This window comes from Mustelus asterias, unplaced genomic scaffold (genome assembly GCF_964213995.1).
Source record: "Mustelus asterias unplaced genomic scaffold, sMusAst1.hap1.1 HAP1_SCAFFOLD_2457, whole genome shotgun sequence".
Taxonomy (NCBI): domain Eukaryota; kingdom Metazoa; phylum Chordata; class Chondrichthyes; order Carcharhiniformes; family Triakidae; genus Mustelus; species Mustelus asterias.
Genome location: NW_027592402.1, coordinates 18708 through 41626, shown reverse-complemented (window position 1 = coordinate 41626; position 22919 = coordinate 18708). Strand labels below are relative to the sequence as shown.

Here is a 22919-nt window from a genome sequence, read left to right as displayed (position 1 = left end):
ACTCGATGGAGTTTAGAAGGATGAGGGGGGGATCTTATTGAAACTTACAGGATACTGCGAGGCCTGGATAGAGTGGACGCGGAGAGGATGTTTCCACTAGTAGAAGGATGTGGAGGCTTTGGAGAGGGGACAGAAAAGATTTACCAGGATGTTGCCTGGTATGGAGGGCATTGGCTATGAGGAGAGGTTGGAGAAACTTGGTTTGTTCTCACTGGAACGACGGAGGTTGAGGAGTGACCTGGTAGAAGTCTACAAGATTATGAGGGGCATGGACAGAGTGGATAGTCAGAAGCTTTTCCCCAGGGTGGAAGAGTCATTTACTAGGGGGCAGAGGTCTAAGGTGCGAGGGGCAAGGTTTAAAGGAGATGTACGAGGCAAGTTTTTTTACACAAGAACTTGGGTAAAGCAACAGCCACTGTGCAAACAGAAAGACCCACCCCCCTCCCCCACAGCAGCAATGAGATAACGAGCAAATGCTTTCCCGTCACCTCACTGGGGAGAGAGATGTTAAACCGTTCACCAGGAAACTCTGTGGGATCTTTCACATTGAGCTGCAAGGGGAGGCCAGGAAATCAGCTCGAAGTCCCATGTGTCATGGCATCACTCCAGGTTACTGGTGGGGATGGGTCTGTCACTGTGTAACACTGGGGTACAGTACTGGTGGGGACGGGTCTGTTGCTGTATAACACTGGGGTACAGTACTGGTGGGGATGGGTCTGTCACTGTGTAACACTGGGGTACAGTACTGGTGGGGACGGGTCTGACGCTGTATAACACTGGGGTAGAGTGCTGGTGGGGACGGGTCTGTCACTGTATAACACCGGGGTACAGTACTGGTGGGGGTGGGTCTATCACTGTGTAGCACTGGGGTACAGTACTGGTGGGGACGGGTCTATCACTGTATAACACTGGGGTACAGTACTGGTGGGGACGGGTCTGTCACTGTATAACACTGGGGTACAGTACTGGTGGGGACGGGTCTGTCACTGTATAACACTGGGGTACAGTACTGGTGGGGACGGGTCTGTCGCTGTATAACAATGGGGTACAGTACTGGTGGGGACGGGTCTGTCGCTGTATAACACTGGGGTACAGTACTGGTGGGGACGGGTCTGTCGCTGTATAACACTGGGGTACAGTACTGGTGGGGACGGGTCAGTCGCTGTATAACACTGGGGTACAGTACTGGTGGGGACGGGTCTGTCGCTGTATAACACTGGGGTACAGTACTGGTGGGAATGGGTCTGTCACTGTATAACACTGGGGTACAGTACTGGTCGGAATGGGTCTGTCACTGTATAACACTGGGGTACAGTACTGGTGGGGACGGGTCTGTCACTGTATAACACTGGGGTACAGTACTGGTGGGGACGGGTCTGTCGCTGTCTAACACTGGGGTACAGTACTGGTGGGGACGGGTCTGTCACTGTATAACACTGGGGTACAGTACTGGTCGGAATGGGTCTGTCACTGTATAACACTGGGGTACAGTACTGGTGGGGACGGGTCTGTCACTGTATAACACTGGGGTACAGTACTGGTGGGGACGGGTCTGTCGCTGTCTAACACTGGGGTACAGTACTGGTGGGGACGGGTCTGTCACTGTATAACACTGGGGTACAGTACTGGTGGGGATGGGTCTGTCACTGTATAACACTGGGGAACAGTACTGGTGGGGACGGGTCTGTCACTGTTTAACACTGGGGTACAGTACTGGTGGGGACGGGTCTGTCACTGTGTAACACTGGGTACAGTACTGGTGGGGATGGGTCTGTCACTGTATAACACGGGTACAGTACGGGTGGGGACGGGTCTGTCACTGTATAACACTGGGTACAGTACTGGTGGGGATGGGTCTGTCACTGTATAACACTGGGGTACAGTACTGGTGGGGACGGGTCTGTCACTGTATAACACTGGGGTACAGTACTGGTGGGGACGGGTCTGTCGCTGTATAACACTGGGGTACAGTACTCGTGGGGACGGGCCTGTCACTGTATAACACGGGTACAGTACTGGTGGGGACGGGTCTGTCACTGTATAACACTGGGGTACAGTACTGGTGGGACGGGTCTGTCACTGTATAACACTGAGGTACAGTACTCGTGGGGACGGGTCTGTCACTGTATAACACTGGGGTACAGTACTGGTGGGGACGGGTCTGTCGCTGTATAACACTGGGGTACAGTACTGGTGGGGACGGGTCTGTCACTGTATAACACTGGGGTACAGTACTCATGGGGACGGGTCTGTCACTGTATAACACTGGGGTACAGTACTGGTGGGGACGGGTCTGTCGCTGTATAACACTGGGGTAGAGTGCTGGTGGGGACGGGTCTGTCACTGTGTAACACCGGGGTACAGTACTGGTGGGGGTGGGTCTATCAGTGTGTAACACTGGGGTACAGTACTGGTGGGGACGGGTCTATCACTGTATAACACTGGGGTACAGTACTGGTGGGGACGGGTCTGTCACTGTATAACACTGGGGTACAGTACTGGTGGGGACGGGTCTGTCACTGTATAACACTGGGGTACAGTACTGGTGGGGACGGGTCTGTCGCTGTATAACAATGGGGTACAGTACTGGTGGGGACGGGTCTGTCGCTGTATAACACTGGGGTACAGTACTGGTGGGGACGGGTCTGTCGCTGTATAACACTGGGGTACAGTACTGGTGGGGACGGGTCTGTCGCTGTATAACACTGGGGTACAGTACTGGTGGGGACGGGTCTGTCGCTGTATAACACTGGGGTACAGTACTGGTGGGAATGGGTCTGTCACTGTATAACACTGGGGTACAGTACTGGTCGGAATGGGTCTGTCACTGTATAACACTGGGGTACAGTACTGGTGGGGACGGGTCTGTCACTGTATAACACTGGGGTACAGTACTGGTGGGGACGGGTCTGTCGCTGTATAACACGGGGGTACAGTACTGGTGGGGACGGGTCTGTCACTGTATAACACTGGGGTACAGTACTGGTGGGGACGGGTCTGTCGCTGTGTAACACTGGGGTACAGTACTGGTGGGGACGGGTCTGTCGCTGTGTAACACTGGGGTACAGTACTGGTGGGGACGGGTCTGTCACTGTATAACACTGGGGTACAGTACTGGTGGGGACGGGTCTGTCACTGTATAACACTGGGGTACAGTACTGGTGGGGATGGGTCTGTCACTGTATAACACTGGGGTACAGTACTGGTGGGGACGGGTCTGTCACTGTATAACACTGGGGTACAGTACTGGTGGGGACAGGTCTGTCGCTGTATAACACTGGGGTACAGTACTGGTGGGGACAGGTCTGTCACTGTATAACACTGGGGCACAGTACTGGTGGGGACGAGTCTGTCACTGTATAACACTGGGGTACAGTACTGGTGGGGACGGGTCTGTCACTATAACACTGGGGTACAGTACTGGTGGGGACAGGTCTGTCACTGTATACCACTGGGGTACAGTGCTGGTGGGGACGGGTCTGTCGCTGTATAACACTGGGGTACAGTACTGGTGGGGACGGATCTGTCACGCTATAACACTGGGGTACAGTACTGGTGGGGACGGATCTGTCACGCTATAACACTGGGGTACAGTACTGTGGGGACGGGTCTGTCACTGTATAACACCGGGGTACAGTACTGGTGGGGACGGGTCTGTCGCTGTATAACACTGGGGTACAGTACTGGTGGGGACGGGTCTGTCACTGTATAACACCGGGGTACAGTACTGGTGGGGACGGGTCTGTCGCTGTATAACACTGGGGTACAGTACTGGTGGGGACGGGTCTGTCACTGTATAACACTGGGATACAGTACTGGTGGGGACAGGTCTGTCACTGTATAACACTGGGGTACAGTACTGGTGGGGACGGGTCAGTCACTGTATAACACTGGGGTACAGTACTGGTGGGGACGGGTCTGTCGCTGTATAACACTGGGGTACAGTACTGGTGGGAATGGGTCTGTCACTGTATAACACTGGGGTACAGTACTGGTGGGGACGGGTCTGTCACAGTATAACACTGGGGTACAGTACTGGTGGGGACGGGTCTGTCGCTGTATAACACGGGGGTACAGTACTGGTGGGGACGGGTCTGTCACTGTATAACACTGGGGTACAGTACTGGTGGGGACGGGTCTGTCGCTGTGTAACACTGGGGTACAGTACTGGTGGGGACGGGTCTGTCGCTGTGTAACACTGGGGTACAGTACTGGTGGGGACGGGTCTGTCACTGTATAACACTGGGGTACAGTACTGGTGGGGACGGGTCTGTCACTGTATAACACTGGGGTACAGTACTGGTGGGGATGGGTCTGTCACTGTATAACACTGGGGTACAGTACTGGTGGGGACGGGTCTGTCACTGTATAACACTGGGGTACAGTACTGGTGGGGACGGGTCTGTCACTGTATAACGCTGGGGTACAGTACTGGTGGGGACGGGTCTGTCACTGTATAACACTGGGGTACAGTACTGGTGGGGACAGGTCTGTCGCTGTATAACACTGGGGTACAGTACTGGTGGGGACAGGTCTGTCACTGTATAACACTGGGGCACAGTACTGGTGGGGACGAGTCTGTCACTGTATAACACTGGGGTACAGTACTGGTGGGGACGGGTGTGTCGCTGTATAGCACTGGGGTACAGTACTGGTGGGGACGGGTGTGTCGCTGTATAACACTGGGGTACAGTACTGGTGGGGACGGGTGTGTCGCTGTATAGCAGTGGGGTACAGTACTGGTGGGGACGGGTCTGTCACTGTATAACACTGGGGTACAGTACTGGTGGGGACGGGTGTGTCGCTGTATAACACTGGGGTACAGTACGGGTGGGGACGGGTCTGTCACTGTATAACACTGGGTACAGTACTGGTGGGGATGGGTCTGTCACTGTATAACACTGGGGTACAGTACTGGTGGGGACGGGTCTGTCACTGTATAACACTGGGGTACAGTACTGGTGGGGACGGGTCTGTCGCTGTATAACACTGGGGTACAGTACTCGTGGGGACGGGCCTGTCACTGTATAACACGGGTACAGTACTGGTGGGGACGGGTCTGTCACTGTATAACACTGGGGTACAGTACTGGTGGGACGGGTCTGTCACTGTATAACACTGAGGTACAGTACTCGTGGGGACGGGTCTGTCACTGTATAACACTGGGGTACAGTACTGGTGGGGACGGGTCTGTCGCTGTATAACACTGGGGTACAGTACTGGTGGGGACGGGTCTGTCACTGTATAACACTGGGGTACAGTACTCATGGGGACGGGTCTGTCACTGTATAACACTGGGGTACAGTACTGGTGGGGACGGGTCTGTCGCTGTATAACACTGGGGTAGAGTGCTGGTGGGGACGGGTCTGTCACTGTGTAACACCGGGGTACAGTACTGGTGGGGGTGGGTCTATCACTGTGTAACACTGGGGTACAGTACTGGTGGGGACGGGTCTATCACTGAACAACACTGGGGTACAGTACTGGTGGGGACGGGTCTGTCACTGTATAACACTGGGGTACAGTACTGGTGGGGACGGGTCTGTCACTGTATAACACTGGGGTACAGTACTGGTGGGGACGGGTCTGTCGCTGTATAACAATGGGGTACAGTACTGGTGGGGACGGGTCTGTCGCTGTATAACACTGGGGTACAGTACTGGTGGGGACGGGTCTGTCGCTGTATAACACTGGGGTACAGTACTGGTGGGGACGGGTCTGTCGCTGTATAACACTGGGGTACAGTACTGGTGGGGACGGGTCTGTCGCTGTATAACACTGGGGTACAGTACTGGTGGGAATGGGTCTGTCACTGTATAACACTGGGGTACAGTACTGGTGGGGACGGGTCTGTCACAGTATAACACTGGGGTACAGTACTGGTGGGGACGGGTCTGTCGCTGTATAACACGGGGGTACAGTACTGGTGGGGACGGGTCTGTCACTGTATAACACTGGGGTACAGTACTGGTGGGGACGGGTCTGTCGCTGTGTAACACTGGGGTACAGTACTGGTGGGGACGGGTCTGTCGCTGTGTAACACTGGGGTACAGTACTGGTGGGGACGGGTCTGTCACTGTATAACACTGGGGTACAGTACTGGTGGGGACGGGTCTGTCACTGTATAACACTGGGGTACAGTACTGGTGGGGATGGGTCTGTCACTGTATAACACTGGGGTACAGTACTGGTGGGGACGGGTCTGTCACTGTATAACACTGGGGTACAGTACTGGTGGGGACGGGTCTGTCACTGTATAACGCTGGGGTACAGTACTGGTGGGGACGGGTCTGTCACTGTATAACACTGGGGTACAGTACTGGTGGGGACAGGTCTGTCGCTGTATAACACTGGGGTACAGTACTGGTGGGGACAGGTCTGTCACTGTATAACACTGGGGCACAGTACTGGTGGGGACGAGTCTGTCACTGTATAACACTGGGGTACAGTACTGGTGGGGACGGGTCTGTCACTATAACACTGGGGTACAGTACTGGTGGGGACAGGTCTGTCACTGTATACCACTGGGGTACAGTGCTGGTGGGGACGGGTCTGTCGCTGTATAACACTGGGGTACAGTACTGGTGGGGACGGATCTGTCACGCTATAACACTGGGGTACAGTACTGGTGGGGACGGATCTGTCACGCTATAACACTGGGGTACAGTACTGTGGGGACGGGTCTGTCACTGTATAACACCGGGGTACAGTACTGGTGGGGACGGGTCTGTCGCTGTATAACACTGGGGTACAGTACTGGTGGGGACGGGTCTGTCACTGTATAACACCGGGGTACAGTACTGGTGGGGACGGGTCTGTCGCTGTATAACACTGGGGTACAGTACTGGTGGGGACGTGTCTGTCACTGTATAACACTGGGATACAGTACTGGTGGGGACAGGTCTGTCACTGTATAACACTGGGGTACAGTACTGGTGGGGACGGGTCAGTCACTGTATAACACTGGGGTACAGCACTGGTGGGGACGGGTCTGTCACTCTATAACACTGGGGTGCAGTACTGGTGGGGACGGGTCTGTCACTGTATAACACAGGGGTACAGTACTGGTGGGGACGGGTCTGTTACTGTATAACACAGGGGTACAGTACTGGTGGGGACGGGTCTGTCGCTGTATAGCACTGGGATACAGTACTGGTGGGGGCGGGTCTGTCGCTGTATAACACTGGGGTACAGTACTGGTGGGGACGGGTCTGTCACTGTATAACACTGGGATACAGCACTGGTGGGGACGGGTCTGTCACTGTATAACACTGGGGTACAGCACTGGTGGGGACGGGTCTGTCACTGTATAACACAGGGGTACAGTACTGGTGGGGATGGGTCTGTCACTGTATAACACAGGGGTACAGTACTGGTGGGGACGGGTCTGTCGCTGTATAGCACTGGGGTACAGTACTGGTGTGGACGGGTCTGTCGCTGTATAGCACTGGGGTACAGTACTGGTGGGGACGGGTCTGTCGCTGTATAACACTGGGGTACAGTACTGGTGGGGAAGGGTCTGTCACTGTATAACACTGGGGTACAGTACTGGTGGGGATGGGTCTGTCGCTGTATAGCACTGGGATACAGTACTGGTGGGGACGGGTGTGTCGCTGTATAACACAGGTGTACAGTACTGGTGGGGATGGGTCTGTCGCTGTATAGCACTGGGATACAGTACTGGTGGGGACGGGTGTGTCGCTGTATAGCACTGGGGTACAGTACTGGTGGGGACGGGTGTGTCGCTGTATAGCAGTGGGGTACAGTACTGGTGGGGACGGGTCTGTCACTGTATAACACTGGGGTACAGTACTGGTGGGGACGGGTGTGTCGCTGTATAACACTGGGGTACAGTACTGGTGGGGACGGGTCTGTCACTGTATAACACTGGGGTACAGTACTGGTGGGGACGGATCTGTCACTGTATAACACTGGGGTACAGTACTGGTGGGGAATGGGTCTGTCGTTGTATAACACTGGGATACAGTACTGGTGGGGATGCGTCTGTCGCTGTATAACAGTGGGGTACAGTACTGGTGGGGACGGGTCTGTCGCTGTATAGCACTGGGGTACAGTACTGGTGGGGACGGGTGTGTCGCTGTATAACACTGGGGTACAGTACTGGTGGGGACGGGTCTGTCACTGTATAACACTGGGTTTTCAGTACTGGTGGGGACGGGTCTGTCGCTGTATAACACTGGGATACAGTACTGGTGGGGACGGGTGTGTCACTGTATAACACTGGGATACAGTACTGGTGGGGACGGGTCTGTCGCTGTATAACACTGGGGTACAGTACTGGTGGGGACGGGTGTGTCACTGTATAGCACTGGGGTACAGTACTGGTGGGGACGGGTCTGTCACTGTATAACACTGGGGTACAGTACTGGTGGGGACGGGTCTGTCACTGTATAACACTGGGGTACAGTACTGGTGGGGACGGGTCTGTCACTGTATAACACTGGGTAACAGTACTGGTGGGGACGGGTGTGTCGCTGTATAACACTGGGATACAGTACTGGTGGGGACGGGTGTGTCGCTGTATAACACTGGGGTACAGTACTGGTGGGGACGGGTCTGTCGCTGTATAACACTGGGGTACAGCACTGGTGGGGACGGGTCTGTCGCTGTATAACACTGGGGTACAGTACTGGTGGGGACGGGTCTGTCGCTGTATAACACTGGGGTACAGTACTGGTGGGGACGGGTCTGTCGCTGTATAACACTGGGGTACAGCACTGGTGGGGACGGGTCTGTCGCTGTATAACACTGGGGTACAGTACTGGTGGGGACGGGTCTGTCACTGTATAACACTGGGGTACAGCACTGGTGGGGACGGGTCTGTCGCTGTATAACACTGGGGTACAGTACTGGTGGGGACGGGTCTGTCACTGTATAACACTGGGGTACAGTACTGGTGGGGACAGGTCTGTCACTGTATAACACTGGGGTACAGTACTGGTGGGGACGGGTGTGTCGCTGTATAACACTGGGATACAGTACTGGTGGGGACGGGTGTGTCGCTGTATAACACTGGGGTACAGTACTGGTGGGGACGGGTCTGTCGCTGTATAACACTGGGGTACAGCACTGGTGGGGACGGGTCTGTCGCTGTATAACACTGGGGTACAGTACTGGTGGGGACGGGTCTGTCGCTGTATAACACTGGGGTACAGTACTGGTGGGGACGGGTCTGTCACTGTATAACACTGGGGTACAGTACTGGTGGGGACGGGTCTGTCGCTGTATAACACTGGGGTACAGTACTGGTGGGGACGGGTCTGTCACTGTGTAACACTGGGGTACAGTACTGGTGGGGACGGGTCTGTCACTGTATAACACTGGGGTACAGTACTGGTGGGGACAGGTCTGTCACTGTATAACACTGGGGTACAGTACTGGTGGGGACGGGTCTGTCACTGTATAACACTGGGGTACAGTACTGGTGGGGACGGGTCTGTCGCTGTATAACACTGGGGTACAGTACTGGTGGGGACGGGTCAGTCACTGTATAACACTGGGGTACAGCACTGGTGGGGACGGGTCTGTCACTCTATAACACTGGGGTGCAGTACTGGTGGGGACGGGTCTGTCACTGTATAACACAGGGGTACAGTACTGGTGGGGACGGGTCTGTTACTGTATAACACAGGGGTACAGTACTGGTGGGGACGGGTCTGTCGCTGTATAGCACTGGGATACAGTACTGGTGGGGGCGGGTCTGTCGCTGTATAACACTGGGGTACAGTACTGGTGGGGACGGGTCTGTCACTGTATAACACTGGGATACAGCACTGGTGGGGACGGGTCTGTCACTGTATAACACTGGGGTACAGCACTGGTGGGGACGGGTCTGTCACTGTATAACACAGGGGTACAGTACTGGTGGGGATGGGTCTGTCACTGTATAACACAGGGGTACAGTACTGGTGGGGACGGGTCTGTCGCTGTATAGCACTGGGGTACAGTACTGGTGTGGACGGGTCTGTCGCTGTATAGCACTGGGGTACAGTACTGGTGGGGACGGGTCTGTCGCTGTATAACACTGGGGTACAGTACTGGTGGGGAAGGGTCTGTCACTGTATAACACTGGGGTACAGTACTGGTGGGGATGGGTCTGTCGCTGTATAGCACTGGGATACAGTACTGGTGGGGACGGGTGTGTCGCTGTATAACACAGGTGTACAGTACTGGTGGGGATGGGTCTGTCGCTGTATAGCACTGGGATACAGTACTGGTGGGGACGGGTGTGTCGCTGTATAGCACTGGGGTACAGTACTGGTGGGGACGGGTGTGTCGCTGTATAGCAGTGGGGTACAGTACTGGTGGGGACGGGTCTGTCACTGTATAACACTGGGGTACAGTACTGGTGGGGACGGGTGTGTCGCTGTATAACACTGGGGTACAGTACTGGTGGGGACGGGTCTGTCACTGTATAACACTGGGGTACAGTACTGGTGGGGACGGATCTGTCACTGTATAACACTGGGGTACAGTACTGGTGGGGAATGGGTCTGTCGTTGTATAACACTGGGATACAGTACTGGTGGGGATGCGTCTGTCGCTGTATAACAGTGGGGTACAGTACTGGTGGGGACGGGTCTGTCGCTGTATAGCACTGGGGTACAGTACTGGTGGGGACGGGTGTGTCGCTGTATAACACTGGGGTACAGTACTGGTGGGGACGGGTCTGTCACTGTATAACACTGGGTTTTCAGTACTGGTGGGGACGGGTCTGTCGCTGTATAACACTGGGATACAGTACTGGTGGGGACGGGTGTGTCACTGTATAACACTGGGATACAGTACTGGTGGGGACGGGTCTGTCGCTGTATAACACTGGGGTACAGTACTGGTGGGGACGGGTGTGTCACTGTATAGCACTGGGGTACAGTACTGGTGGGGACGGGTCTGTCACTGTATAACACTGGGGTACAGTACTGGTGGGGACGGGTCTGTCACTGTATAACACTGGGGTACAGTACTGGTGGGGACGGGTCTGTCACTGTATAACACTGGGTAACAGTACTGGTGGGGACGGGTGTGTCGCTGTATAACACTGGGATACAGTACTGGTGGGGACGGGTGTGTCGCTGTATAACACTGGGGTACAGTACTGGTGGGGACGGGTCTGTCGCTGTATAACACTGGGGTACAGCACTGGTGGGGACGGGTCTGTCGCTGTATAACACTGGGGTACAGTACTGGTGGGGACGGGTCTGTCGCTGTATAACACTGGGGTACAGTACTGGTGGGGACGGGTCTGTCGCTGTATAACACTGGGGTACAGCACTGGTGGGGACGGGTCTGTCGCTGTATAACACTGGGGTACAGTACTGGTGGGGACGGGTCTGTCACTGTATAACACTGGGGTACAGCACTGGTGGGGACGGGTCTGTCGCTGTATAACACTGGGGTACAGTACTGGTGGGGACGGGTCTGTCACTGTATAACACTGGGGTACAGTACTGGTGGGGACAGGTCTGTCACTGTATAACACTGGGGTACAGTACTGGTGGGGACGGGTGTGTCGCTGTATAACACTGGGATACAGTACTGGTGGGGACGGGTGTGTCGCTGTATAACACTGGGGTACAGTACTGGTGGGGACGGGTCTGTCGCTGTATAACACTGGGGTACAGCACTGGTGGGGACGGGTCTGTCGCTGTATAACACTGGGGTACAGTACTGGTGGGGACGGGTCTGTCGCTGTATAACACTGGGGTACAGTACTGGTGGGGACGGGTCTGTCACTGTATAACACTGGGGTACAGTACTGGTGGGGACGGGTCTGTCGCTGTATAACACTGGGGTACAGTACTGGTGGGGACGGGTCTGTCACTGTGTAACACTGGGGTACAGTACTGGTGGGGACGGGTCTGTCACTGTATAACACTGGGGTACAGTACTGGTGGGGACAGGTCTGTCACTGTATAACACTGGGGTACAGTACTGGTGGGGACGGGTCTGTCACTGTATAACACTGGGGTACAGTACTGGTGGGGACGGGTCTGTCGCTGTATAACACTGGGGTACAGTACTGGTGGGGACGGGTCTGTCACTGTATAACACTGGGGTACAGTACTGGTGGGGACGGGTCTGTCACTGTATAACACTGGGGTACAGTACTGGTGGGGATGGGTCTGTCACTGTATAACACTGGGGTACAGTACTGGTGGGGATGGGTCTGTCACTGTATAACACTGGGGTACAGTCCTGGTGGGGACGGGTCTGTCACTGTATAACACTGGGGTACAGTACTGGTGGGGACGGGTCTGTCACTGTATAACACTGGGGTACAGTACTGGTGGGGACGGGTCTGTCGCTGTATAACACTGGGGTACAGTACTGGTGGGGACGGGTCTGTCACTGTATAACACTGGGGTACAGTACTGGTGGGGACGGGTCTGTCACTGTATAACACGGGTACAGTACTGGTGGGGACGGGTCTGTCGCTGTATAACACGGGTACAGTACTGGTGGGGACGGGTCTGTCACTGTATAACACTGGGGTACAGTACTGGTGGGGACGGGTCTGTCGCTGTATAACACTGGGGTACAGTACTGGTGGGGACGGGTCTGTCACTGTATAACACGGGTACAGTACTGGTGGGGACGGGTCTGTCGCTGTATAACACGGGTACAGTACTGGTGGGGACGGGACTGTCACTGTATAACACTGGGGTACAGTACTGGTGGGGACGGGTCTGTCACTGTATAACACTGGGGTACAGTACTGGTGGGGATGGGTCTGTCGCTGTATAGCACTGGGATACAGTACTGGTGGGGACGGGTGTGTCGCTGTATAACACAGGTGTACAGTACTGGTGGGGATGGGTCTGTCGCTGTATAGCACTGGGATACAGTACTGGTGGGGACGGGTGTGTCGCTGTATAGCACTGGGGTACAGTACTGGTGGGGACGGGTGTGTCGCTGTATAGCAGTGGGGTACAGTACTGGTGGGGACGGGTCTGTCACTGTATAACACTGGGGTACAGTACTGGTGGGGACGGGTGTGTCGCTGTATAACACTGGGGTACAGTACTGGTGGGGACGGGTCTGTCACTGTATAACACTGGGGTACAGTACTGGTGGGGACGGATCTGTCACTGTATAACACTGGGGTACAGTACTGGTGGGGAATGGGTCTGTCGTTGTATAACACTGGGATACAGTACTGGTGGGGATGCGTCTGTCGCTGTATAACAGTGGGGTACAGTACTGGTGGGGACGGGTCTGTCGCTGTATAGCACTGGGGTACAGTACTGGTGGGGACGGGTGTGTCGCTGTATAACACTGGGGTACAGTACTGGTGGGGACGGGTCTGTCACTGTATAACACTGGGTTTTCAGTACTGGTGGGGACGGGTCTGTCGCTGTATAACACTGGGATACAGTACTGGTGGGGACGGGTGTGTCACTGTATAACACTGGGATACAGTACTGGTGGGGACGGGTCTGTCGCTGTATAACACTGGGGTACAGTACTGGTGGGGACGGGTGTGTCACTGTATAGCACTGGGGTACAGTACTGGTGGGGACGGGTCTGTCACTGTATAACACTGGGGTACAGTACTGGTGGGGACGGGTCTGTCACTGTATAACACTGGGGTACAGTACTGGTGGGGACGGGTCTGTCACTGTATAACACTGGGTAACAGTACTGGTGGGGACGGGTGTGTCGCTGTATAACACTGGGATACAGTACTGGTGGGGACGGGTGTGTCGCTGTATAACACTGGGGTACAGTACTGGTGGGGACGGGTCTGTCGCTGTATAACACTGGGGTACAGCACTGGTGGGGACGGGTCTGTCGCTGTATAACACTGGGGTACAGTACTGGTGGGGACGGGTCTGTCGCTGTATAACACTGGGGTACAGTACTGGTGGGGACGGGTCTGTCGCTGTATAACACTGGGGTACAGCACTGGTGGGGACGGGTCTGTCGCTGTATAACACTGGGGTACAGTACTGGTGGGGACGGGTCTGTCACTGTATAACACTGGGGTACAGCACTGGTGGGGACGGGTCTGTCGCTGTATAACACTGGGGTACAGTACTGGTGGGGACGGGTCTGTCACTGTATAACACTGGGGTACAGTACTGGTGGGGACAGGTCTGTCACTGTATAACACTGGGGTACAGTACTGGTGGGGACGGGTGTGTCGCTGTATAACACTGGGATACAGTACTGGTGGGGACGGGTGTGTCGCTGTATAACACTGGGGTACAGTACTGGTGGGGACGGGTCTGTCGCTGTATAACACTGGGGTACAGCACTGGTGGGGACGGGTCTGTCGCTGTATAACACTGGGGTACAGTACTGGTGGGGACGGGTCTGTCGCTGTATAACACTGGGGTACAGTACTGGTGGGGACGGGTCTGTCACTGTATAACACTGGGGTACAGTACTGGTGGGGACGGGTCTGTCGCTGTATAACACTGGGGTACAGTACTGGTGGGGACGGGTCTGTCACTGTGTAACACTGGGGTACAGTACTGGTGGGGACGGGTCTGTCACTGTATAACACTGGGGTACAGTACTGGTGGGGACAGGTCTGTCACTGTATAACACTGGGGTACAGTACTGGTGGGGACGGGTCTGTCACTGTATAACACTGGGGTACAGTACTGGTGGGGACGGGTCTGTCGCTGTATAACACTGGGGTACAGTACTGGTGGGGACGGGTCTGTCACTGTATAACACTGGGGTACAGTACTGGTGGGGACGGGTCTGTCACTGTATAACACTGGGGTACAGTACTGGTGGGGATGGGTCTGTCACTGTATAACACTGGGGTACAGTACTGGTGGGGATGGGTCTGTCACTGTATAACACTGGGGTACAGTCCTGGTGGGGACGGGTCTGTCACTGTATAACACTGGGGTACAGTACTGGTGGGGACGGGTCTGTCGCTGTATAACACTGGGGTACAGTACTGGTGGGGACGGGTCTGTCACTGTATAACACTGGGGTACAGTACTGGTGGGGACGGGTCTGTCACTGTATAACACGGGTACAGTACTGGTGGGGACGGGTCTGTCGCTGTATAACACGGGTACAGTACTGGTGGGGACGGGTCTGTCACTGTATAACACTGGGGTACAGTACTGGTGGGGACGGGTCTGTCGCTGTATAACACTGGGGTACAGTACTGGTGGGGACGGGTCTGTCACTGTATAACACGGGTACAGTACTGGTGGGGACGGGTCTGTCGCTGTATAACACGGGTACAGTACTGGTGGGGACGGGACTGTCACTGTATAACACTGGGGTACAGTACTGGTGGGGACGGGTCTGTCACTGTATAACACTGGGGTACAGTACTGGTGGGAGATGGTCTGTTATCGAGTGCTTCAGTTCCAGACTTCAGAAGATGATAAGACATAGTAGCAGAATTAGGCCATTTGGCCCATCAAATCTGTTCTGCTATTCAATCATGGGTTATAAGTTTCTCAGCCCCATTCTCCTACCTTTCCCCCTGTAACCTTTGACCCCCCCTTAGCAATCAAGAACCTATCTATCTCTGTCTTAAAGACACTCAATGACCCAGCCTCCTCTGTGGCGATGAATTCCACAGATTCACCACCCTCTGGCTGAAGAAATTCCTCCTCATCTCAGTTCTGAAGGGTCATCCCGTTACTCTGAGGCTGTTGCCCCTCGGATCCCGGTCTCTCCGACTCATGGAGACATCTTTCCCCACGTCCACCCTATCCAGGCCTCGCAGTGTCCTGTAAGCTTCAATGAGAAAGTTACTTCCCCTGAGGGAGTGGGCAAACAGAGGGGGTGGGGCTGACGCTTTGAAGACGGGTTTCGCTGTGAGGAAATGAGAAACAGAGGAGCGAGCACGAGGCCCGGCCCCCCCCCCTCCCGACACCCCGAGGCCCGCCCCCCCCCCCGACCCCCCCAGACCCCCCCGCCGCCCGGGACTGACCTGAGCCGAGTCGATGACAGCTACGATCATGTTGAGGAGTTCGCTGCTTCGCAAGGTCTCATCTGGGAACTGAAATGGGAAAGGCTTCATCATTCTGCATCCCTCCGGCATTCACACCCCGAGGTTACATTAGAACGCCACTCAGGTCAATCAAAGGTCATTAAACACTCCAACTTTGCCTCCTAATATCTTCAGCTGAAGTTACCAGCTCAGTCACAGCCTGGAAATCTTTGCCGTCTCAGGAGGCTGAGGGATGAGCTGGGATGGTCTTCAGGAAGATTACAACCTTCGAGAGGTTTCTGGGATCGGACAGAGAGAGAGGACATGTCCCCTTCTCTTCCAGCTCACGTCCAACTCTTGCTGCCCCGTGATGCCTTGCCCTTTTATACTTTGGCTTCTCCAGGAATGGTAGGCCTGACACACGATGAACGTCTGAGGATCGTGGGATTGTATTCATTGGAGTTTAGGAGGTTGAGGGGAGATCGAATAGAAACTTACAAGATAATGAACGGCTTAGGTAGGATGGACGTAGGGAAGTTGTTTCCATTAACAGGGGAGACTAGGACGCGGGGGCACAGCCTTAGAATAAAAGGGAGTCACTTTAGAACAGAGATGAGGAGAAATTTCTTCAGCCAGAGAGTGGTGGGTCTGTGGAATTCATTGCCACAGAGGGCTGTGGAGGCCGAGACGTTGAGCGTCTTCAAGACAGAAATTGATAAATTCTTGATTTCTCGAGGAATTAAGGGCTATGGGGAGAGAGCGGGTAAATGGAGTTGAAATCAACCATGATTGAATGGTGGAGTGGACTCGATGGGCCGAATGGCCTTACTTCCGCTCCTATGTCTTATGGTCTTATGGCTTGTGGTCTTCTTGTCTCCTTAATATATTATTCATCAGTTTTTGTTCTTGGGCGGGGTGGAAAAGGGGGGTGCCCTTATGTGGGGGAGGGGAAAAAAGGTGGGGTTTCTGGGGGCGGGGAAACCAGGGTGATGGTCTGGTTCTGCCATATTTTAGGTGGTTGCGGGGAGGTGGCTGTCAGGTTCGACAAGGTTAGGAGCAGAGATGATACCGGCACTCGTTTGGGAGAGAGTTAGGGGAGCCGTCAATGCAAGATCGTCACTAATAAATCCGATAGGGGATTCAGGAGAAACGTCGGGAGGGAGAATGTGGGACTCGCTCCCGTGGGGGGAGTGGGGGAGAATGTGGGACTCGCTCCCACGGGGGGAGTGGGGGGAGAATGCGAGACTCGCTCCCACGGGGGGGAGTGGGGGGAGAATGTGGGACTCGCTCCCACGGGGGGAGTGGGGGGAGAATGTGGGACTCGCTCCCACGGGGGGAGTGGGGGAGAATGTGGGACTCGCTCCCGCGGGAGGGGTTGGGGCAGAATGTGGGACTTGCTGCCGCAGGGAGTGGGGGAGAATGTGGGACTCGCTCCCACGGGGAGTGGGGGAGAATGTGGGACTCGCTCCCACGGGGAGTGGGGGAGAATGTGGGACTCGTTCCCACAGGGGGAGTGGGGGAGACTGTGGGACTCGATCCCGCGGGGGAGAATGTGGGACTCGCTCCCACGGGGGGAGTGGGGCAGAATGTGGGACTCGCTCCCACGGGGGGAGTGGGGGGAGAATGTGGGACTCGCTCCCACGGGGGGAGTGGGGGAGAATGTGGGACTCGCTCCCGTGGGGGGGGTGGGGGGAGAATGTGGGACTCGCTCCCCCGGGGGAGAATGTGGGACTCGCTCCCACGGGGGGAGTGGGGGGAGAATGTGGGACTCGCTCCCACGGGGGGAGTGGGGGGAGAATGTGGGACTCGCTCCCACGGGGGGAGTGGGGGGAGAATGTGGGACTCGCTCCCGTGGGGGGAGTGGGGGGAGAATGTGGGACTCGCTCCCGTGGGGGGAGTGGGGGGAGAATGTGGGACTCGCTCCCGCGGGGGGAGTGGGGCAGAATGTGGGACTCGCTGCCGCAGGGAGTGGGGAAAATGCGGGACTCGCCCCCGAGGGGAGTGGGGAAAAATGCGGGACTCACTCCCACGGGGAGTGGGGAAAATGCGGGACTCGCTCCCGTGGGGAGTGGGGAAAATGCAGGACTCGCTCCCACGCCGGAGCGGGGGAGAATGCATGATCCGCTCCCGCGCTGAGTGGGAGATAATGTGGGACACGATCCCACGGAGGGAGTGGGGGAGAAAGTGGGACTCGCTCCCACGGAGGACTGGGGAAGAATGTGGGACTTGCTCCCGCGAGGAGTGGGGGGGAAGAGAAGAGTGTGGGACTCGCTCCCACGGGAAGAGTGTCTTGCAGATGGTGAACAAGCTATAGGGAATCAGGAGGTGAGTTACTGACCGCAGTATTCCCAGCCTTTGACCTGGTCTGGTAGCCAACATGTTCATTTGCTGAGTCCAGTTAAGTTTCTGATCAATGGTCACAGCAAGAATGTTGATCGTGGGGGATTCAGCAATGGTAATACCATTGAATGTCAAAGGGCACTGGTTAGATGGCATGGTGGCACAGTGGTTGGCACTGCTGCCTCACAGCGCCAGGGACCCGGGTTCGATTCCCGGCTTGGGTCACTGTCTGTGTGGAGTCTGCACGTTCTCCCCGTGTCTGCGTGGGTTTCCTCCGGTTTCCTCCCACAGTCTGAAAGACGTGCTGGCTAGGGTGCATTGACCGGAAGAGGTGCCGGAGTGTGGCGACTAGGGGAATTTCACAGTAACTTCATTGCGGTGTTAATGTAAGCCTTACTTGTGACTAATAAATAAACTTTAAAAGTTTGTCTTTTATTTCTTGCTGAAATTGCCCGGAACCACTTTGAGAGTGTGGCTGGGGTCAGGGAGAGATGGCAGTAACTGACAAGAACATAAGAACTAGGAGCAGGAGGGGGCCATCTGGCCCCTCGAGCCTGCTCCGCCATTCAATAAGATCATGGCTGATCTTATCGTGGACTCAGCTCCACTTACCCGCCTGATCCCCTTAATTCCTTTACTGTTCAAAAATCTATCTATCCTTGTCTTAAAAACATTCAATGAGGGAGCCTCAACTGGGCAGGGAATTCCACAGATTCACAACCCTTTGTGTGAAGAAGTTCCTCCTCGACTCAGTCCTAAATCAGCTTCCCCTTATTTTGAGGCCATACCCCCTAGTTCTAGTTTCACCCGCCAGTGGAAACAACTTCCCTGCTTCTATCTTATCTATTCCCTTCATAATCTTGTATGTTTCTATAAAATCTCCCCTCATTCTTCTGAATTCCAATGAGTATAGCCCCAGTCTACTCAGTCTCTCCTCATAAGCCAACCCTCTCGACTCTGGAATCAACCTAGTGAATCTCCTCTGCACCCCCTCCAGTGCCAGTGTATCCTTTCTCAAGTAAGGAGACCAAAACTGTACACAGAACTCCAAGTGTGGCCTCACCAGCACCTTATACAGCTGCAACATAACCTCGCTGTTTTTAAACTCCGTCCCTCCAGCAATGAAGGACAAAATTCCATTTGCCTTCTTAATTCCCTGCTGCACCTGCAAACCAACTCCTTGAGATTACTGCACAAGGACACCCAGGTCCCTCTGCACAGCGGCATGCTGCAATTTTTTACCATTTAAATTATAGTCCAATGACTTACCCAGCCTCACCCAGGGGAGGGAGTGGGTAGGAGGCTCCAGCAAGCGGCCGGAGTGCAGAGCCCCAGGGTCACTGCTGCACACACTGCAATCCTGCATTACTCCCTGCATCATCTCGGTGAGACAGGCAGAGCGTTACTCACCGCACAGCATGGGGCAGATCCCACGCCCGCTCAAACCTGCACCAGGCTAATTCAGACTCTCCCCAAGTGCCCCCCTCCCCCCATCTCACCCACACACCACTCCATCAAACAGGGCCGTCGCTAAGGCAACCAGCAGGTACAATGCAGCAACTGAACAGCAAGGCTGATTGTGCCGCGGTCCCTGGAAACCAGCTCCCCGGCAACTCCGAGTCGTTGCAGACCTAATTACCCCTTGGACCAAATGCCTTTCCCCACCGTCTCAGAGAGGCTGAGAGTCGACCGCATTGCTGAGGCTCTGGAGTCACATGTAGGTCAGGCCCGGGTAAGGAGGGCAGGGGACACTAGTGAACCAGATGGGTTTCTATTTTAAAAAAAACAATTAATGATAGTTGCCATGGTCGCCGTTACCGAGACTAGTTCTCAATCCCAGATTTTCATAAGATCATAGAATCCCTACAGTGCAGGAGGCCATTCGGCCCATCGAGACTGCACTGACCACAATCCCACCCAGGCCCTAATCCCCTCACATCACACATTTATCTGAGCAAGTCCCCCGACACGAAGGGGCAATTTAGCATGGCTAATCCACCGAAGCAACACTGACCCTCCCACAGTGCGGCGCTCCCTCAGCACTGACCCTCCCACACAGTGCGGCACTCCCTCAGCACGGACCCTCCCACAGTGCGGCGCTCCCTCAGCACTGAACCTCCCACAGTGCGGCGCTCCCTCAGCACTGAACCTCCCACAGTGCGGCGCTCCCTCTGCACTGACCCTCCCACAGTGCGGCGCTCCCTCAGCACTGACCCTCCCACAGTGCGGCGCTCCCTCTGCACTGAGCCTCCCACACAGTGCGGCACTCCCTCAGCACGGACCCTCCCACAGTGCGGCGCTCCCTCAGCACTGACCCTCCCACAGTGCGGCGCTCCCTCAGCACGGACCCTCCCACAGTGCGGCACTCCCTCAGCACTGACCCTCCCACAGTGCGGCGCTCCCTCAGCACTGACCCTCCCACAGTGCGGCGCTCCCTCAGCACTGACCCTCCCACACAGTGCGGCACTCCCTCAGCACTGACCCTCCCACAGTGCGGCACTCCCTCAGCACGGACCCTCCCACAGTGCGGCGCTCCCTCAGCACTGAACCTCCCACAGTGCGGCGCTCCCTCAGCACTGACCCTCCCACAGTGCGGCGCTCCCTCAGCACTGACCCTCCCACAGTGCGGCGCTCCCTCAGCACTGACCCCCCAACAGTGCGGCGCTCCCTCAGCACTGACCCTCCCACAGTGCGGCGCTCCCTCAGCACTGACCCTCCCACAGTGCGTCGCTCTCTCAGCACTGACCCTCCCACAGTGCGGCGCTCCCTCAGCACTGACCCTCCCACAGTGCGGCGCTCCCTCAGCACTGACCCTCCCACAGTGCGGCGCTCCCTCAGCACTGACCCTCCCACAGTGCGGCGCTCCCTCAGCACTGACCCTCCCACAGTGCGGCGCTCCCTCAGCACTGACCCTCCCACAGTGCGGCGCTCCCTCAGCACTGACCCTCCCACAGTGCGTCGCTCTCTCAGCACTGACCCTCCCACAGTGCGGCACTCCCTCAGCACTGACCCTCCCACAGTGCGGCGCTCCCTCAGCACTGACCCTCCCACAGTGTGGCACTCCCTCAGCACTGACCCTCCCACAGTGCGGCGCTCCCTCAGCACTGACCCCCCAACAGTGCGGCGCTCCCTCAGCACTGACCCTCCCACAGTGCGGCGCTCCCTCAGCACTGACCCTCCCACAGTGCGTCGCTCTCTCAGCACTGACCCTCCCACAGTGCGGCGCTCCCTCAGCACTGACCCTCCCACAGTGCGGCGCTCCCTCAGCACTGACCCTCCCACAGTGCGGCGCTCCCTCTGCACTGACCCTCCCACAGTGCGGCGCTCCCTCAGCACTGACCCTCCCACAGTGCGGCGCTCCCTCAGCACTGACCCTCCCACAGTGCGTCGCTCTCTCAGCACTGACCCTCCCACAGTGCGGCGCTCCCTCAGCACTGCCGACGGGATTTTCGGCCTGTAATGTGAGCTCGAATCTGTTGACTGGGGGTTTGAGTACACAGACCTTTCCACTCAGAGAGGAGACAGTCCCACCCAGTGAAACACGGAATGCAAGCACAGACCCAGCAGGTTAGCGCAGGGTGGCCTTACCGACGTGTAGATGGTTGGGGTGAGGTAACAGAGTAACCGGATATCATCCTCCTGACAGGCTTTCATATCCATCATCAGACAGGTGTGGAGATCCCCGAGCTGTGTCGCCTGAGCGAAGGACTCGTACAGCCTCATCTTCCCCGACGCTGCTTTACTGAAAAGAACAAGTGGAGCCATGAAGGAAATGGACGGGATTGGGGGGATGGTTAACACACTCCCCTCGCTCACTCTCTCACTGAACTGAGGACAGGCGGCAGAGGCCGCAGCATCCATTTGTTAAATTGGTTTCAATCCATTTCACGGTGCGTCCCAGACCACCGCACGGAATTGTCGCCAGCCTCACCGAAAGATCGCACCAACACGAGATAGCCACGAGAAAATGTTACTGTGGAGTGTTTGATGGGGACAGTGTAGAGGGAGCTTTACTCTGTATCTAACCCCGTGCTGTACCTGTCCTGGGAGTGTTTGATGGGGACAGTGTAGAGGGAGCTTTACTCTGTATCTAACCCCGTGCTGTACCTGTCCTGGGAGTGTTTGATGGGGGAACAGTGTAGAGGGAGCTTTACTCTGTATCTAACCCTGTGTTGTACCTGTCCTGGGAGTGTTTGATGGGGGACAGTGTAGAGGGAGCTTTACTCTATATCTAACCCCGTGCTGTACCTGTCCTGGGAGTGTTTGATGGGGGAACAGTGTAGAGGGAGCTTTACTCTATATCTAACCCCGTGCTGTACCTGTCCTGGGAGTATTTGATGGGGGAACAGTGTAGAGGGAGCTTTACTCTGTATCTAACCCCGTGCTGTACCTGTCCTGGGAGTGTTTGATGGGGGACAGTGTAGAGTGAGCTTCACTCTGCATCTAACCCCGTGCTGTACCTGTCCTGGGAGTGTTTGATGGGGACAGTGTAGAGGGAGCTTTACTCTATATCTAACCCCGTGCTGTACCTGTCCTGGGAGTGTTTGATGGGGGAACAGTGTAGAGGGAGCTTTACTCTATATCTAACCCCGTGCTGTACCTGTCCTGGGAGTATTTGATGGGGGAACAGTGTAGAGGGAGCTTT

The 22919-nt window shown here is 55.8% G+C and overlaps 1 protein-coding gene across 1 annotated transcript in view; it reads right to left on the bottom strand.

Annotated features, from left to right (window-relative positions):
* The window catches only part of LOC144489707 (integrator complex subunit 3-like), a gene marked incomplete at its 3' end in the record, with an annotated part of 43256 nt that overhangs the window by 3665 nt on the left and 16672 nt on the right, over window positions 1-22919 (bottom strand). The window contains exons 5-6 of the mRNA XM_078207563.1: window positions 21863-22016; window positions 15935-16003 (exon numbers count right to left, since the gene is read on the bottom strand). Of these exons, the coding sequence (XP_078063689.1) occupies window positions 15935-16003; window positions 21863-22016 (223 nt within the window). The remainder of the gene's footprint in view (window positions 1-15934; window positions 16004-21862; window positions 22017-22919) is intronic.